This window comes from Phalaenopsis equestris, unplaced genomic scaffold (genome assembly GCF_001263595.1).
Source record: "Phalaenopsis equestris unplaced genomic scaffold, ASM126359v1 Scaffold000276, whole genome shotgun sequence".
NCBI classification, from domain to species: Eukaryota; Viridiplantae; Streptophyta; class Magnoliopsida; order Asparagales; family Orchidaceae; genus Phalaenopsis; species Phalaenopsis equestris.
Window position 1 is genome coordinate 2,003,296 of NW_018164718.1, and position 16,814 is coordinate 2,020,109.

Consider the following 16,814-nt stretch of genomic DNA (forward strand, 5'->3'; position numbering starts at 1 on the left):
ACAGTGCATTTTTAAGCTTTCATAGTACATTATCCAAACCACCAAGTCTAAAATCAACTAATGTCATTCAATCCTTCCGCTAATAGAATAATTTCTTAATTTATCCTTCAAAACTTTGATATTCAACTATCTTAATAAACTGATGCCTTGCTCAACTTAGCGATCAATAAAATTTTTATTGTCAATGAGCTTGTCTTCACATTATTTTTTCAAATAAACTTACACAAATTATAAATATTATGCCAGCCATTCTAAGGAAAAAAAAATTATTAAAATATTCTTTAAGAATTTGTCCAACTTATTCTGTGCTCTTTCATATTTTCTCTATAAATAGGATCAGTTTTTCTCCACCCGCAAATAAACTAATTAGAGCAGAGCCTCCATATCCCTTTTTCCCTTGATTTAACTATTTGCACTACATTTCTCCGTGATACCTGGTCTACTGGGAAAATCATGAACTTTAAACGATATGATTAATGAAAATTTTCAAGTAAATCAAAATTAATTTTTCAGCTCGATATGATTAGTTGGGATTTTTTGATCAACAAAGAAAATAAACAATCACAAATCAGACCAATAAATACCGACTAATAAAATCATTCATACCAAACTGTAGAAATAGAAATAGAACTGATTATTTCGCAACAAAAGGAAAGAGAATACACTCAAGTAATCAGTAAAAGTGGCAAAAGTTAACCTTATCCACAGGGGTTGACTCCGGAGTGAGATTTTGGGCAATTACACGCATTAGAATATCCCTTGAACTGACACAAAATAAAATCATATAATGAGTGTTACCCATAAAAATATGATGATTGGAAATATTCATGAAACAAGAATAGTTTACGTCAATATTCCTTGAGGCTTATCATCAACTACCACAACCGCAGAACTCATTTTCAGTTCAAGCATTTTTTTGGCAGCAATTAATACCGACTCACTTGGTAAAACTTTCACCACCCTGATAAATTACGGCAACATCAGGATTCATAAAACAATTTGCAAGGCCATCAATAAAAATATAGCATATGAATATTACCTACTTTGAATTCTCTGAAATGATTGTTGACAAGGATGGCTTAAACATTCGTTCTCGAAGAGTTTCAATAAATGTATTGGAAGCTGGTTGTTAAGCAAAAAGTAAGTATCAAATAAACTATACTTTTATCAGCTATAGTTCAAATTTACTCTTATTATTTTGGACCAGTAAAGAAGATATTAGACACCTTGGCAATAAAAGAAAAAGCAAATTAAAGTGTTGCTATCAAATTAATCAATAGGTCAAATGATGAATAAATGGCAAACAGATTCGGATTAGGACCTCTAGCCAACCAACAAATTAGCATACCCGAAGCTGATGTTCCCCACTGCTTTTCAACCCCCTCAATAGCTGCAGCAATGGCTTTTCCTTTCTCAGCTGCTCTCTCCATCCTTGCAATGGCATCATATAAACACTTAGCAATGTCAAGTAAAGCAATGACTTCACCATTCTCAACGACAGGCAAATGTCTAAATTTTCCTGCAGACAGAGCAATATCGTTCGGATTTCAATAGGTTTCACATAGAAGGAATAAACGGAAGGTTATATTTAAACATACGTACCTTTCACCATCTTCTGCAATGCCTCCACTGCCAATGTGTCTGAAAGAACAAAAAGAGGATTTCTTGTCATGACTTTGGACACAGGTACTTCTTCAAGCTTTAGTTCATCAGCAATTACTCTTGTTGCTATGTCCTTCAATAGAAGAACATTATAAACCAACGCCTGCTACATCAAATAAAATAAATTGTGGATCAATATGTACAAAAAAAGTCATTGAAAACCTTGTCTGTAAGGATCCCACAAAGTAAAGCATTTGAATCTGTTAGCAACACAGCATCAACCCGATTAGCAGCCATCCTGCGACAAGCCTCAAGAATGGTTGTATTCTCAGATATTGTCAATGCTTTAGATAGGCGCAGTCTCTTTACAGATCTCTCACCACTATGAGTCCTGTAAGAAAAAAATGGAGAGTAGGACCTAGTCAAATTTTTTAATACAAACTATATTCAACCAGCAAAAAAATTGATTCACTGAGAATTAAGAATCAAAATAATTATCATCCTCCTCATAGGTCCCGGCCGCCTTTATGTAGCATTATTCTCCAATCACTCTCCTTGAGTGCGACACAATATTTTAACTATACTTTTTGCAAAACATGTTGCACAACTTCATAGCTCTGTCACGTTTTGCGGTTCTTTTTTCACCGCATTATTTTTTGGCTCATCTTCAACCCTATTTTGTATATACCAACATCACCAAGATTTATTTTCTATAATTTTATCTTCAATAGGTGCTACTCCAGCAAAATTTCTAATCAAATTATTTCTCAATCTACAATTACTAGCTTTACCATACTTCCATCACATTCAGTATGACTGCCTTTTTAATCACCCAACAAAGACATCAATTAGCACATGTAACCTGAACGCAATTTCATAAAATTTAACTATAAAGTCTCTTTATTACTCCCTTATCACATAGTACTGTAGAAACAGTTTCATTTTTACCACCAATAACTTGTGCCACCATCCACATTTCATCTTTCTTTAAAAAAATCTAAAATAAATGAAACAATCACATTTAGATACCCATTTGCTCTTCAAAGAATATTGATCGATAATGACTCTTCACCTAACAAAAATTGCATATCGTACAATTGATCTCAGGTCTATTAATCCGATGGAGCATACCTTCTAAATTTTGCTTCCATTGATACAATTTGTATGTTTTTTCAGTAAAAGGCCTCACATGTTAAAGCTATGTAAACTACAAATACCATTTATTGCCTCAGATTGAATATCTTTTGAAGTGGTGATGTTGAAAAGAATTCTAAGATTAGGTAGCAAGGGAAGACAACCATTGATGGTGTTAAAATGATGTTTAGAATAGCGTGTAATTCTAGGAAAAAAATATATCGAACTCAGAGGAGATCATTTCATTCTCTTCCACCATAAGTTGGAGAAACGCTGCTCGGATAAGGGTGGTGCTAGCAATCAATTTCTATAGATATGAAACACACCATGCAAGTAATTGATCCGCAACATAAGCACAACATTGCTTTGAAAATAGTTAGCAAATGGGGAAAGGAACCTTGACTCTTGATGGAGGACGAATAGGGTACATTTAATCACGGGAATTGAATGTGCTTTGATGCGGAGGCTATTTCGCAGGGGCCAGAACCCTGCAGCCTTTCGCGGGAGCCACTATCCCTCGTGATCCGGGAGGTTGTCTCGCGAGTATTCCACACTGTCTTTTTCTAAGTATTTTCTTCTTTGGATTCTTCTTGTCTTTTTCCAACCCATTCCTTTCGTGTAGAAGTAGAAGGCTATAAATAGCTATCCCCTGTGTGTAAGAGACAGTTCTAGTAGAGTTGTCCTCTAATCTTCGATGTAGAGTCTTTTCCCACTTGTTAGGGTTGTACCAGACGACAGATGGTGCTTCGATTGTATCCTGCTCTGAGATGTTGTTCTAAACGTCCAATCACCTTCACCTTTTCTCACCGATCCCTTTCCCTGCCTCTCCCCTAGCTGCTTACTACCCCCATATGCCTCCAACACTCTACCGCCACTCATACTACCCCTACAACCTTACTGTCCTATATACCCACAACCAACCAAACACCATCACAACTACACAAACAAACCCCAGACATCTCCCATATTGCCCTAACACCCCGTTGACGCCACCACCGCCTTCCAGACATCTTCTTACATCCCTAGCTGGGGGATTCTCCTAGTGTATTACCTAAGTCGAGTTGTAATCCTATTTATACATTAAAAAAAAATTTGTCTGCGTTCCACTGTTCTTCCTACTAGTTCCAATATCATATGATATCATAGCTAGCTCGACCATAGTCTTATTTTACAGTTCCCCAACATCCTCCCTTGCCCAATTCACCTACATCAGCTTTTTTTTCTTCCAATTCCCAACTCTAGCCGTGCCACCGCAGAGAGAGACATCAGACTCTACTCGGGAAGAGATCCAACATGAAATTCATCATATGCAATCGGAGACTAACCGGATCAGATGACGAGAACCTTCGACCTTGATCGAGAGAGTCATGAGGAACACAGAGACGAGGATCTTAATCTGCTCCACAGGGAAGATCACAGCGACGAAGAATATAGGCCGCACCATTTTGGTATCCAATACAAATGAGGCCAAAAGAAGAGGCCCCTTATGAAGGTCAGAAGGATATTGGCATCAAGATGGACCTCCCAATTTTGAGGGAGGCATGGACCCCAATGAGTTTATCAACTGACTGCAATCAGTCGAACAAATCTTCGAGTATAAGGATGTACCAAAGGACAAACGAGTCAAGCAATTAAACTAAAGAATAATGTCTCCTTATAGTGGGAAGATCTACAAAGGCATGGGACGACAAAAGGAAGTGAGAAGATAATAAAATGGGAGAAGATGATGCAGAAGAAATACCTCCCACCGCAATATCGCTAGGACATGTTCTTCAAACTCCACAATTTATAGTAATGAGATCAACCAGTTGGGGATTTCACGTCCCAATCCGACCACCTGCAGCTAAAGTATGAGCTGATAAAACTAGAGAACCACATGATAGTCGGATATCTCGGAGACTTAAAACCTGTCATTAGCAATGTGGTACAACTACAACCATACTGGATGTTGGGGGATGTCCAGACAGTAGCCCTGAATGTGGAAAAACAAAAGCAAAACAAAGCAACAATCATCGTTTAGATCATCAACTTCAACTAAGCAATCATCTACAACCAACAAGGATACTTCAGGAGGAAATAACAGAATTGGACAAAGGACTGAGAGGGTCGATCAGAGCGAGAGGAAGCCAGAGAAAGGCAGTTCCTCCAATACAGTGCCAGCAAGAAAGTGTTTCCGGTGCCATGACTACGGTCACATAGCCTCCAACTGCCCAACAAGCTGCACCGTCACACTCACACACTCACACACTCACAGATCAAGGCATCGTTGAGGAAGTTGATGAGGAATTAGAGGAGACCCCAGAAGAAGAACTTCAACTCCACTGAGACGAAGGAGAGGCAAGAGTCATTCGACAAATACTATAGTCCGAGCTCGAGCGAGACCAATCTTGGCTAAGACATAATATTTTTTGCATTAGATGCACTGTCAAGGGGAAGGTCTGTAGTCTGATCATCAACAGTGGTAGCTGCGAGAATGTGATGTCCAGGCTCATGGTAAAAAAGTTAGGATTGGACACATAGAAGCATTCCCGGTCATTCCCTTATCTGGTTGAAAAAGGGAAACAAGATACGTGTAGATCAACAGTGCCTAGTTGATTTCTCCATCGAAGACCAGTTACATGAACAACCATGGAGCGACGTGGTTCCTATGGAGGTTTGCCACATTCTGTTAGGTAGGCCTTGGCAGTTTGATCACAAGACTCAACACGACGGATTTCTCTACCTGCTAAGGATGCAAACGGCGGGAACGATATAGAGGCAACACTAGTTCCTCGTACCACTTTCCTGTGGTCCATTAGAGATGCTCATGTAACACTAGCATAAGCCTTCTGAAAGGAAGCAAGGAGGAAAAAGCGGTATCAACACTATGATTTTCGAAAATATAATTGTCTAAAATTTATAAAATTGGCTACACTTTACAACGATGCCAAAAACTTGATGTGGTATCTTATGAATAAGAACGTTAAACACTTAACTAGAAAATTCACAGAAATAAAACGAAATTACTGTCACTAATTTCGAATGTTTAAGATATTATCAAAACTAAATTATTAACAACTAACAAAATTTAAATGCAAAGTTTAAAACAGTGACTACTATGTTTGTGTGACGAAGTTTTCTAATATAAAAAAACAACTTTTCTACTACAATGAATTTTTGATAAAATGAGATGAGATAAATGATTTAAATATGTACTGTGTCAAATAGGAGTAATTTTAATTCTCTACCCTGATTCAGTGTTACAGAAAATCATTGGCTAATCTCAGGTTTAGTCCCTAAATTCATGGCTAGGCTAGGAGGATACTGACTCCCACTCCAGAGCTCCCACTTCCCTTCCCCTTAAGGCTAACGCTCACTTTAGTTCTTAAACACTAAGACCAAATTGGGGATTTTAGTCTGTCACCCTAAAATCTCCAATTCTACTCCTAACAATGTGTATTTCTCTATTTATTTGCACTTAATTCCATGAAGAAAATACTCCTTCATGGACTTAAATGTAATTCTCACTCTGTTGTAGAACTCATACTCCATTTCCCGGATCATATGTTTCACAACATATTTTAACAATTCAATTAGTCAGATCGAAAATTAAATTAAGAAAGGAGTTGAAAAACCATCACAATTTATTTTATATTTTAACATTGGCACATCCAAATTATCTCTTCATTCACCATATCTCAGAGTAGGGAGAAAGATAAAAGAAACTATTCAGACTTCATGAGAAAGATACAACAAAACATAAATTTCATACATAAAAGAAAGTTCATACAACAATAATAAACAAACAACACTTATCTGAAACTCTTTCTTAAAGCAAATCCCTTGTAGTCTCTCTTAGGAAATATAAAAAGAAGAAATCTCACTTCTCTCCCTCTCCAACACTCTTAGAGAAGAATTTACACTTAAACTCACCACAAAAACTCAAAGCTATAAAGAAAATAAATGACTAATGGACTCTAAGTGGCTGTAGGGAATGTGGAATAGTGTGGAAGAGAGTGAAAAGCGGTTGAAGAGTGCGAAGGGGCAGGGTCTTTTCTGATTAATTTCGGCTCTAAATAAAGCATAATGTCGATTTTCCAATAGGTGAATCCAAAAACTTTTCAAAAAGCGTCCAAATTTGTCGAATCTTCTAGAAATAGGGCATGCACTGATGGCGCCAGTGGTCATTTAATTAATCCGCGTTCTCTGTCAAATGGCGCCGTTGGCGCCCAGTCTGGAGCCGTCGGTGCAGAACATTTCTTCTAAAGCTCCATTTTGACTCCAAATTCCATCATTTTTGCTTTATTTTTGCTTCAAGTCCTAAAAATCAACAACCTGTAATAAAACATGAAAAATATCTTCCCTTAAAGTGCAATATCACCAAAAATGAGTATAAAATATGAGTCTAAAAATGTATATATTTTTGGTGTATCACACTACTGCAACCATTACTACAGGACTTTCAGGATATCATGACTGACAATTTACCAGAGGGATTACCGCCACTAAGGGGTCTGTATTGCCCAATAGACCAGCCTACAGATTAAGACCTGAGTATGAAAAACTACAATGACAAGTATAAAACCTCATTAGAAGGGGGCCTAGTCAGACAAAGCACCAGCCCATCTGCAGTCTCGGCTCTGATGGAGCCTAAAAAAGATGGATTGTGGCAAATGTGCATCGAAAGCCGAGCCATCAACAAGATTACCATCAAGTATCGATTTCTTATACCCTGCTTGAACGATCTCTAAGACCAGCTACATGGAGCCACTATCTTCTCCAACATCGACTTGCACAGGATAACACCAGAAACAGATGAGGCCAGAAGATGAGTGGAAGACCGCCTTCAAGACGTGGGATGGACTTTATGAGTGCACTGTTATGCCTTTCGGTTTGTCAAATGTACTTAGCACTTCCTGAGATTAATGAACCAGGTATTCCGACCTCACTTTGAAAAGTTTATCGTTGTCTACTTTGACGACATTCTAGTGTACAGCCAGTCGAAGGAGGATCACTTGCATCACCTGAAGACCGAATTCGAGGTATTGCGAGCCGAGCAACTATATATCCATCCGAAGAAATGTCACTTCATGACAAGTCAGATATGATTTTTGGGTTACATCGTTTCTAGTGCAAGCATTCAAATGGATCCCGTAAAAATAGTGGACATTATTAGTTGGGTCGTACCATAATCATTTATCGAGCTGAGATAATTTTTGGGACTAGCATCCTTCTATCGAAGATTTATCAGAAACTTCAACACTATCACCTCCCCTCTGACTGAATTTCTGGAAGGTAAGAGTTTACTTGGATAGAGCAACCCAAGGCAATTTTGACAAACTGAAAGAAAATGTGACTCAGGCACCCATGCTACCACTATCTGAATTCGACCAACTGTTGAGGTAGAATGTGATGCCTCCGACGTAGGGATTGAAGCAAAACTAAGCCAAGAAGGATACCCCATCGCTTTCTTCAGTGAGAAGTTAAATGACTCCAGGAGAAAAACCTCAACCTAAGACAAGGAATTCTACGCCATAGTAAGAGCTCTGAAACACTGGAGTCATTACCTATTAACAAACGAGTTTACACTATTTACAGATCACGAGACCTAAAATTCTTTAACAGGCAGAGCAGACTAAAAGGACGACACGCAATCTGGGTGAAATTTCTAGCTTCATTTCAGTTTGTGCTAAGACACAAGGCGAGAAGCCAGAAAGTGTAGCAGATGCACTGAGTCGTCGGCACCTATTGATCACATCCATGCAGGCTCATGTTGAGGGATTTGGGGCCATAAAAGATCTATATGAAACAGATGAAAATTTCAAAACATATAGGAGCAATGTCAGAAGAAGCCAGCAGGTCGATATTACCGCACAAATGGATATATGTTCCACCAGGGTCAGTTGTGCAATCCCCGGTGTTCACTAAGAGATGTCAGTGTCCAGGAAGGCCACAGCGGAGGACTAGCAGGTCATTTCAGCAGAAACAAAACTCTCCAACCTCCAGAACGAACTCCCTTCGAGATTGTGTACTAGCGAAATCCGCTCAAACCACTTTAATTGTTGTCGCTCCAGCCATCTTCAGAAACCAGCAAGGATGTCACAGAACGCGTTCACGAGATCCAGAAACTCCACAAAGAAGTTAACAAAGAAATCTCTAAGCAAAATCGAAAAATACCAGGCACAGACAAATAAATCCAGGAAGAAAATAATGTTTTAAGAAGGCGGCCACATATGGATTTGGTTGAAAAAGAAGAGATTTCATTCAGGACCATTTGGAAAGCTGAAGCCGATAATAGATGAACCTTTCAGAATACTTCAGAAGCTGAAAGACAAAGCGTATAAGATCAACCTGCATGAGGATTACAACATTTCAACCACATTCAACGTCACCGATTTAGCGCCATACTTTGAAGAATCTGGAGCATCGACAAAAGAGGTCGAAGCTTCCCCAACCACGAGATACTAACACGAGAGCTGTATGCATCTCGAAGCAAGGGCGATCCTGCTGGAGCCAAAACCCCGCGACACTTCGCGGGAGCCATGATCCCTCGCGAAGGATTGCGAGCCGCGATTCTACAGTCCAAAATCTGTGATCATTCGCGGTTATGCATGAAGGCAGAAGGAGACCGCGTTCTTTCACGATCAGGGAGGCTGTCTCGTGAGTATTCCACATTGTCTTCTTCTAAGTGTATTTTTCTCTGGATTATTCTTGTCTTTTCCAACCATTTTCCTTGTGTAAAAGTAGAAGGCTATAAATAGTTGTCCCCTGTGTGTAAGAGGCAGTTCAAATAGAGTTGTCTTCTAATCTCCTATGTAGAGTCTTTTCTCACTTGTTAGGGTTGTATCCGATGACAGGTAGTGCTTCAGCTGTATAATGTTCCAAGGTGGTATTCTATACTTTCAACCTCCTTCGCCTTTTCTCCCTGATCCCATTTCCTACCTCTCCCTTAACTGCCTACCACCCCCATAAGTCTCCACCACTCTACCGCCACTCATACTACCCCTATAAACTTACTTTCCTATCTACCCACAACCAACCAAACACCATCACAACTACCCAAACAACCCCTGACATCTCCTATCTCGCCTTACCAACCCGCCGACGCCACCACCGCCTTCGAACATCTTCTTACATCCATAACCTAGAGATTCTCCTATTATTGTATTTACTTTCTACTTAAGTCATGTTGTAATCATATTTCTATATTAATAAAAGTTTATTTTTGTGTTCTACCATTCTTCCTACTAGTTTCAGCATCACTTGATGTAGGATGGAATATATTTCCTAAAATGACTCCAACAATAAGAAAATTTCTTAGTCTAATAGTAACTTTCATGTGGTGAATCCAAAAAAGAAGTCCTCTCACTTTTAGCTTGTTGCAAACCTTAGTTTCAACTCTAATGAAAACCCTATATTCATTTCATTCTCAAAGAAGAACAACATAATATTTATGTAAGTTTCAAGAAAAAACTCAAATAAAATAGGGTTATGATGTATAGCATAATATTAACCCCATAAAATTTTAATAAGCATAAATCTAGCCAAATTTATGCTAACTTCAACAAACCTTAAGAAAATGCAATTACAAAAAGGCCACAATATCAGGAATGGTAATTAGGTCACTAGACATGCATTAATTCGTCATTGTCTATAGCTTGGTTAATCTCATCCCATATTTTTGACAAGAATATTATACACTCCTATGGAATTTCATGGTCTTTGATATATCCATGTTATTTCTAAACCTAAAATATACCAGTGGTGGAACTCGCTCCATCGAACACGAGAAGACTGACCAATATAATGAAAAAGTGAACTCATCAAGTCAAACTCAAAAAGAGCTCAGCAACCAAGCTTGAGATGAATTTGTTGATTGAGCCCCAAGAGATTTAATCAGCCATGTTCGATGCAGGTTGACTCACTAGCCAATGTAACCTCAATAACAAAGTACACACCAGGATCATCCACTAAGCTCAAGACTAACCTAAACTAATAGCGGACTCACCTAGTCAACTCTACCCAGACAGTCACCTAACCCTAGAGAACTACTCTCTGAATTTCACTTAAGGCACTCCCGAGTCCAAGCCAATTGGCCAACTACAAGTCCAAGTCCAAGTCCGAGTCCTTAAGCTATACATCTCTTGTACCATATTTTATACTTTTTTATATATACACAACTTATTCTATAGATTTTTCTGTAACGCTCAAAACCTCAATTCTTACTTATAAATATGAAGTCTCAAAATATTAGGATTACATAAACATGTGTACTCTAGCCTAAAAATTATTATTTATTGAGCTTGATGGTGAATTTTCCCATTTTTTTTGGTATTTTCCTTCTCAGCTCATCTTCCTTCCTCTTTCTACCTTCCACTATGTTAAGTAGATTCTAACATAATCAACAAACACATAAATAAAGATTTAACATCTTGCAAAATATAGTAAGCGTAAATATATACCCCAACTTAAAAAGACATACATAAATATATAGGAGATACCATTAGAGAAAATCTTATCAGAGAAGTTTGTGTGACTAGGAATAAACAGGACTTTATCACGATGAGACAACTAAAACAAATGAAAGAAAAGCATAGCAAAAAGAATCCAAGAAGACTTGGATGATATCTTAAGGACCACTACGATAGTATATTTATCTGAACTATCTGCAAACTCAATATCCTAATGGAAAATTCTAAGGCTAGAGCTTTATCATCCCTTGATGAAGTATACTACCTAGATTGCAAAGAAGAAACCTTGTCAACTAGAGAGGCGAAAAGAGAGAAGACGATCCTACTTAACAAATGTTTTTTATAGAGGGGTCGTCAAAACTAAGCCACCTAGCAAGTTTAAAATTCCGCACTTAGACTTTGCATATTTCAAATTTGTCGTTTCACTACTCGAAATTACAATGCCCTTAGATATTGTTCCACCAACCACTTGAGATGATTACACCTTTCATCAAGTTCAAAAGGATATTCATTACTCAATGCACCAAGCATAGAGCTCTCAAAAGAATTTGCAGGCTTGTTAAAGATGAAACAAGTACCTAGTGAATCACCAATGAACTTTGTGACAAGTTCCAAAGAGATATATTGGGAAAAGGACCTAAAGTTGACTATGGCCACTCTAATTCCAGGTTTCTGAAAAGTAATTTCGCTAAACATTTGGCATACAATAGCTGAGAATATTAGCTAAGTTACTCAAACTCACAAATAGTCACAGAAATGTGGAAGACTACAATAACAAATAGAAGTATCATTTTAAAGTTGAATAAGAGATCCTAATTGACTAAAAAAGATGATGCAATTTCTAAGAGAATAAAGCCACCCCATGTTTCTGAGGTTGAGAAAGGCTACTTGACCTAGCCCACAATTAATACCTTATCGCCCCCCACAATCTCATAACCAACCACAACAGACACAACATGATTGGCACGACAAAGGAAGGAAAAGAGAGAAGTCACATTTGCCGTCGCTTACTCACAATTCCCTACTATATTCCATTGTGAGTATAAATAGTCGAGCTAGTTGAGCCATTCAAAATAAAGACTACTTTAAACACAAGATACTCATGAGGGTCAATCCTTATCTATGGGACATGGCCAAATATTGTGCCTTCCATAAATACCACAACTTCTACATAACACAAACAGATGCCATCACCTCAAAAAGCTAGATAAAGAATTGATTAGAGCCTAAGTTAAAAGAATTCATCTTAAATGACTCAAATGAAGGCCAAATGAGTTAACGAAGGGAAATAGAAATGAACCTGTCCTTGCTATGGCAATCCACACAACAAAGGTTATGCCCACCATCGTAGGCAGATTAGAAGTTGTTCCCTAAGCTAGCTCCAAGTAATTTCGGTCAAGAGAGGTAAAATCGACAACCACTAATGAGCATTGATAACTGAAGTTGTCCCTATTACTTTCACTGAAACTAAAAGCCGCTAAACGACAATGCCTGCAATGATGGATGGTAGTCAAAATGTTAATCGCTAACAACCAGATTGGAAGCATATCAATCAATAAGGAGAGCTAGGTCAATATAAGCTTTAAAAGTGACTTCGATAAGATGAGTATTAAAAGAATCAACTTATCCTAGATTATAGACCCCTTACATGAAATTTTCAAGAAAAAGAGAAACCAAATGAATGATTATTTTGTTAAATAACTGGAAAGAAGATTGACAATACACAGCTATAACCGAATTAATTATAATCAATGATCCAACAACCTATAATGTCATAATAAACCACCCCTAGCTCAAACCTTTCTGTGGGCTCATCTCTACTTATGACGTCATCATAAAGTTTCTAGTAGGAGGCCAAGTAATAATAGTGGTAAGCAACTTGTTGTAATCTCAAATATGTTACTTGAATGTTGAATATAATGTATAGTTGCCCTTAACTTAGGTTTTTAGGGAGGTCCAGACTAAAGGACTCCAAAGTGATAGGATAAGTAACTAGCAAAGCACATAAATAGCATTGCTAACATCAGCTCCTCATTCCATGATGAATACAAGAATGATTTGATTGACTCTAAACGAAAATATTACATGTTTGCCTCGTCAGTTGTTGCGATGTTAGAAGTTGACATTGAAGCCACTTGCCACAAGCTCAATGTAGTAAAGAAAAAAATTAAAAGTCATCGCAAAACTGGCCAAGCCAATCCATTATGACGTATAAAAATTACTAAAAGTTCAATTTATCAATGAGTGCAGTATCTAGAGTGAATTTTGAATGTTAAGATGATCCTAAATATGAATGAAAATAGAGAATGTGTGTCAATTTCACAAATTTGAATTTAGCCTGTTGCGAAAAAAACTACCCTGCTCTCATGAATGGATTCCTAGTCAACTCTGCAGTCAGCTATATGATAACAAGTTTCTCAGATGCCTTTTGCCATCCATCATTAAATAATAATAAACCTGATCAATGCCAAAAAGAGATCTTTCATCGCCAGAAACGACTTGTAATGTTACAACTCCATGCATTCGGGCTCATAAATGCGAGGGCAATTTATTAGTGAATGATGGATCTCATCTTTAAAGAACAGAAAGAAAAAAAAAACGTTAAGGTTTATTCATCAAGAGCACAAGACCTTTGCAAATAAACACTTGATCTCAAGGAGGCCATTGCCATTTCAAAAAAAAAAAAATCAGCATGCAGCACAATTGGCATGCATAAATGCTTTTTCAAAACTGGATCTAGTACATTATTGGGATATTTGTTAATCTCTGAAGAGAAAAAGATAAACTGACACAAAGCAAAAGCGATTCTGAAGATGTAGTCATTAAAAGTTATCAAGAGCTACAAAAATTAATAGCCGCAAAATAGGCCTAGCTTTTTATTTAGAAGACAGGTAAGATATGTTCAACATTCTTTATAATCTTGAAAAGCAACATATGTTTCGAATGAATTATAACACTAAGAAGACCTATAAGTCCTATAATTGCTATTATCATCACTGCCACTACTACAAAGCCTGCAAGTAGATAAAAAATAGTTATATTTTGGGGTAGGCAAAGAAGCCATGAGTTCAGTATTATTCGAGAAGATAAGTAGAAATAATACCCATACTACCATACTAGCAAGGTGTTGTGTGAAGTCGAGTTATGCTACCTCATTATGAAAAAACTCGCCTTTGCCTTGATCATAATTGCCAATTGACTAGGCTCTACTGCCAAACTCCCACAAGTCGAGCTTTCCTAGGTCACACTCATAAGTTTGTCCTATCTAAGCAAAATCTTTCAGGATGACTACTTAAATGGGCACTAAAAGTCAATAAATTCCAAATCTCATACACGCCTAGAACAATAATTAAGGAATAAACCCTAGTCAACTTCTTGGCCAACTTCATTATTAGAGGCACAAAAAAAAAAAAAAAAAAAAAAAAAAAAAACCATAGGGTATGACTTACTACAGATGGTATGCATGGATAGAACCTCAAGTGCTCAAAGAGTCCTAATTAGGATGGTGTTAAAAAGTCCAGTGAGAGTTGTATAGACAAATGTCGTTTGTGTCAAAATCTTAATAAAAAATAATCAAACAGAATATGAAGCATTTATGGTGCCTGAGATTCACCATAGGAGTCTAAGCCAAACCATGTGTATACCATAAATGACCAAAGAAGATTCAAAAAAATCTCCCTCAATATGCTGATAAACAACAAGTTATATCAAAAGTCAACAACTTCACTATATCTAAGGTTTGTGGCAAAAACAGAGCCTACTACATACTTCATAAAGTACAATTAGGAGAATGTGGAAGTCACTAAGATTCCTGACCATTAGCCAATCGAATATTGAGATAAGGATACTTCTAGTCAACCATCAGGAGAAATGTTAAGAACCTCTTAAAAAGGGGCTTATAGTGCCAAAAATTTGCTCAAATGGAACTCTAACCATCTTATAAGTTGCAACCAATCTCTAATACAAGATCACTAACTAAAGGGCAGACAAAAATCATAATCTTCATGATAAACTATTTTAAAAAATGAATTGAAGCCAAAATACTAGCTAAATGATTTTTAAGATAGTCCAAAATTAAATATAAACCAACATCATTTGTTTTGCATGTGATCATCATCGAAAACGGTCCACAATTTTTTAGATAAGACCCTCAAATACTTTGTCAATCTTAAAGCATTTGCCCAATGTTCTTCTCAATTCACCATCCTGCTCTAATATCAAACTTGCAGGTAGACTCTACATCAAGAACATCTTCAAGCTTTAGATATTTGAGTTGAATGAGATCAACATTGCGGGTGAGAAAATCGATGTCGTCACCTTTCTTCGTCAAAGCATGGAAAAACAACATCTTTATTTGCTTTGTGGTTGCTATATGGGGCTAGTTCTCTGTTTGTTTTTTGTTTGGCTAGTTGTATCTTACTAGTGACCTCTCTTTGTTCATTTGTCTTATTTGAAACTAGTGTTTTTTATTTAATATCTAAAAATAAAAAATGCAACACGATGCATAAACAATGTGATTTTCGCCCTCTTATAAGGTAAGAGAGGATGATCAACGTCTACATGTTTTAAAGCAAAACAATCATGAAAAGTAGTTTTAGAGTAAAAATGAATAGCCTTAGTGTCCTCCATTGGAATAAAGTGGAAGAACATCCGTCAAAATTGTGCAAGGAAAGCAATATTCAGGCTCTCTTGGGATCAAGTGCGTATCAATGCAAACAACTTGGAGCAGACTAACTCTAAATTTAAGGCTTTCGATCAATGATAGAAAAAATTCCCCTTAATTGCAACTCAATTAATTACGAAGGTAGACAAACTAAGAGAGTGAATATCACAAAATATCTCCCTTGGGTGAAAGACAATCAAAGCTTAATTGAGTCAGCCTACTTTCTAGCTTCGACCTGCAACATAAGAAAAAGAGAAACAGATAAACTTGAAAAAGGAAGGCCTTATACTTCACTCACAAACAAACTAAATAAAAACTGAGGAAAAAAAAAACCACCTAGTCAACTAAGGACTTACAACGTTTTAAAATTTTTTCCGCTACCACCATAAAAACTTGCCATAAAGTCACTAACAAAGTTCAAGCATCAAGTCGAAAATCCTTCTATATTCTCTTTAGGTGGATCATAGCCCTAAAATCTGATCTCCCCTTTGGGATAAGATCTATATTGAGTAGCACGTGAGTCCACTCCACACATAAGTTTGGTTACTACCTTAAAAACAAAACAATAACATAAAATAAAGTTGATACGGACCTAACGTTGTGAAGTATCAGTGAATCATAAAATTATATGTGTCGTCCAAATAGTATTTCGAATAAAGTTTGGGTATCGATCCCATGAAAAACGAACGAACTCCCAAAGTGTGAAAAAGTTCTAACCTACTGAATTCAATTCTAGCCTGAAGATTCGATTGTTGGTGATTTTTTTAAGTCTCTAACTTAATTTTTGCAATGATGAAATCCTAGTTTAAACATGAGAGGTAAATCTAGCAAGTGAAAGTATAGTTCAAGAGAAAATTTTCACATGAGGAACGACCAAACTCCCAAATAACTCTATCTTTCTGCTTTGGTTATGGATGCTCTTATCTGACATTTATAAGAGAATGTACCTTGGATTTTCGCTGATG

The 16,814-nt window shown here is 37.1% G+C and overlaps 1 protein-coding gene across 1 annotated transcript in view; it reads right to left on the reverse strand.

The window, feature by feature from the left end:
- The window catches only part of LOC110024827 (CBS domain-containing protein CBSCBSPB1-like), a 41,857-nt gene that overhangs the window by 11,478 nt on the left and 13,565 nt on the right, over positions 1–16,814 (reverse strand). Inside the window, exons 2-7 of the mRNA XM_020724997.1 lie at positions 1,825–1,993; positions 1,603–1,735; positions 1,349–1,519; positions 1,044–1,122; positions 848–961; positions 698–764 (exon numbers count right to left, since the gene is read on the reverse strand). Coding sequence (XP_020580656.1) covers positions 698–764; positions 848–961; positions 1,044–1,122; positions 1,349–1,519; positions 1,603–1,735; positions 1,825–1,993 — 733 coding nt within the window. The remainder of the gene's footprint in view (positions 1–697; positions 765–847; positions 962–1,043; positions 1,123–1,348; positions 1,520–1,602; positions 1,736–1,824; positions 1,994–16,814) is intronic.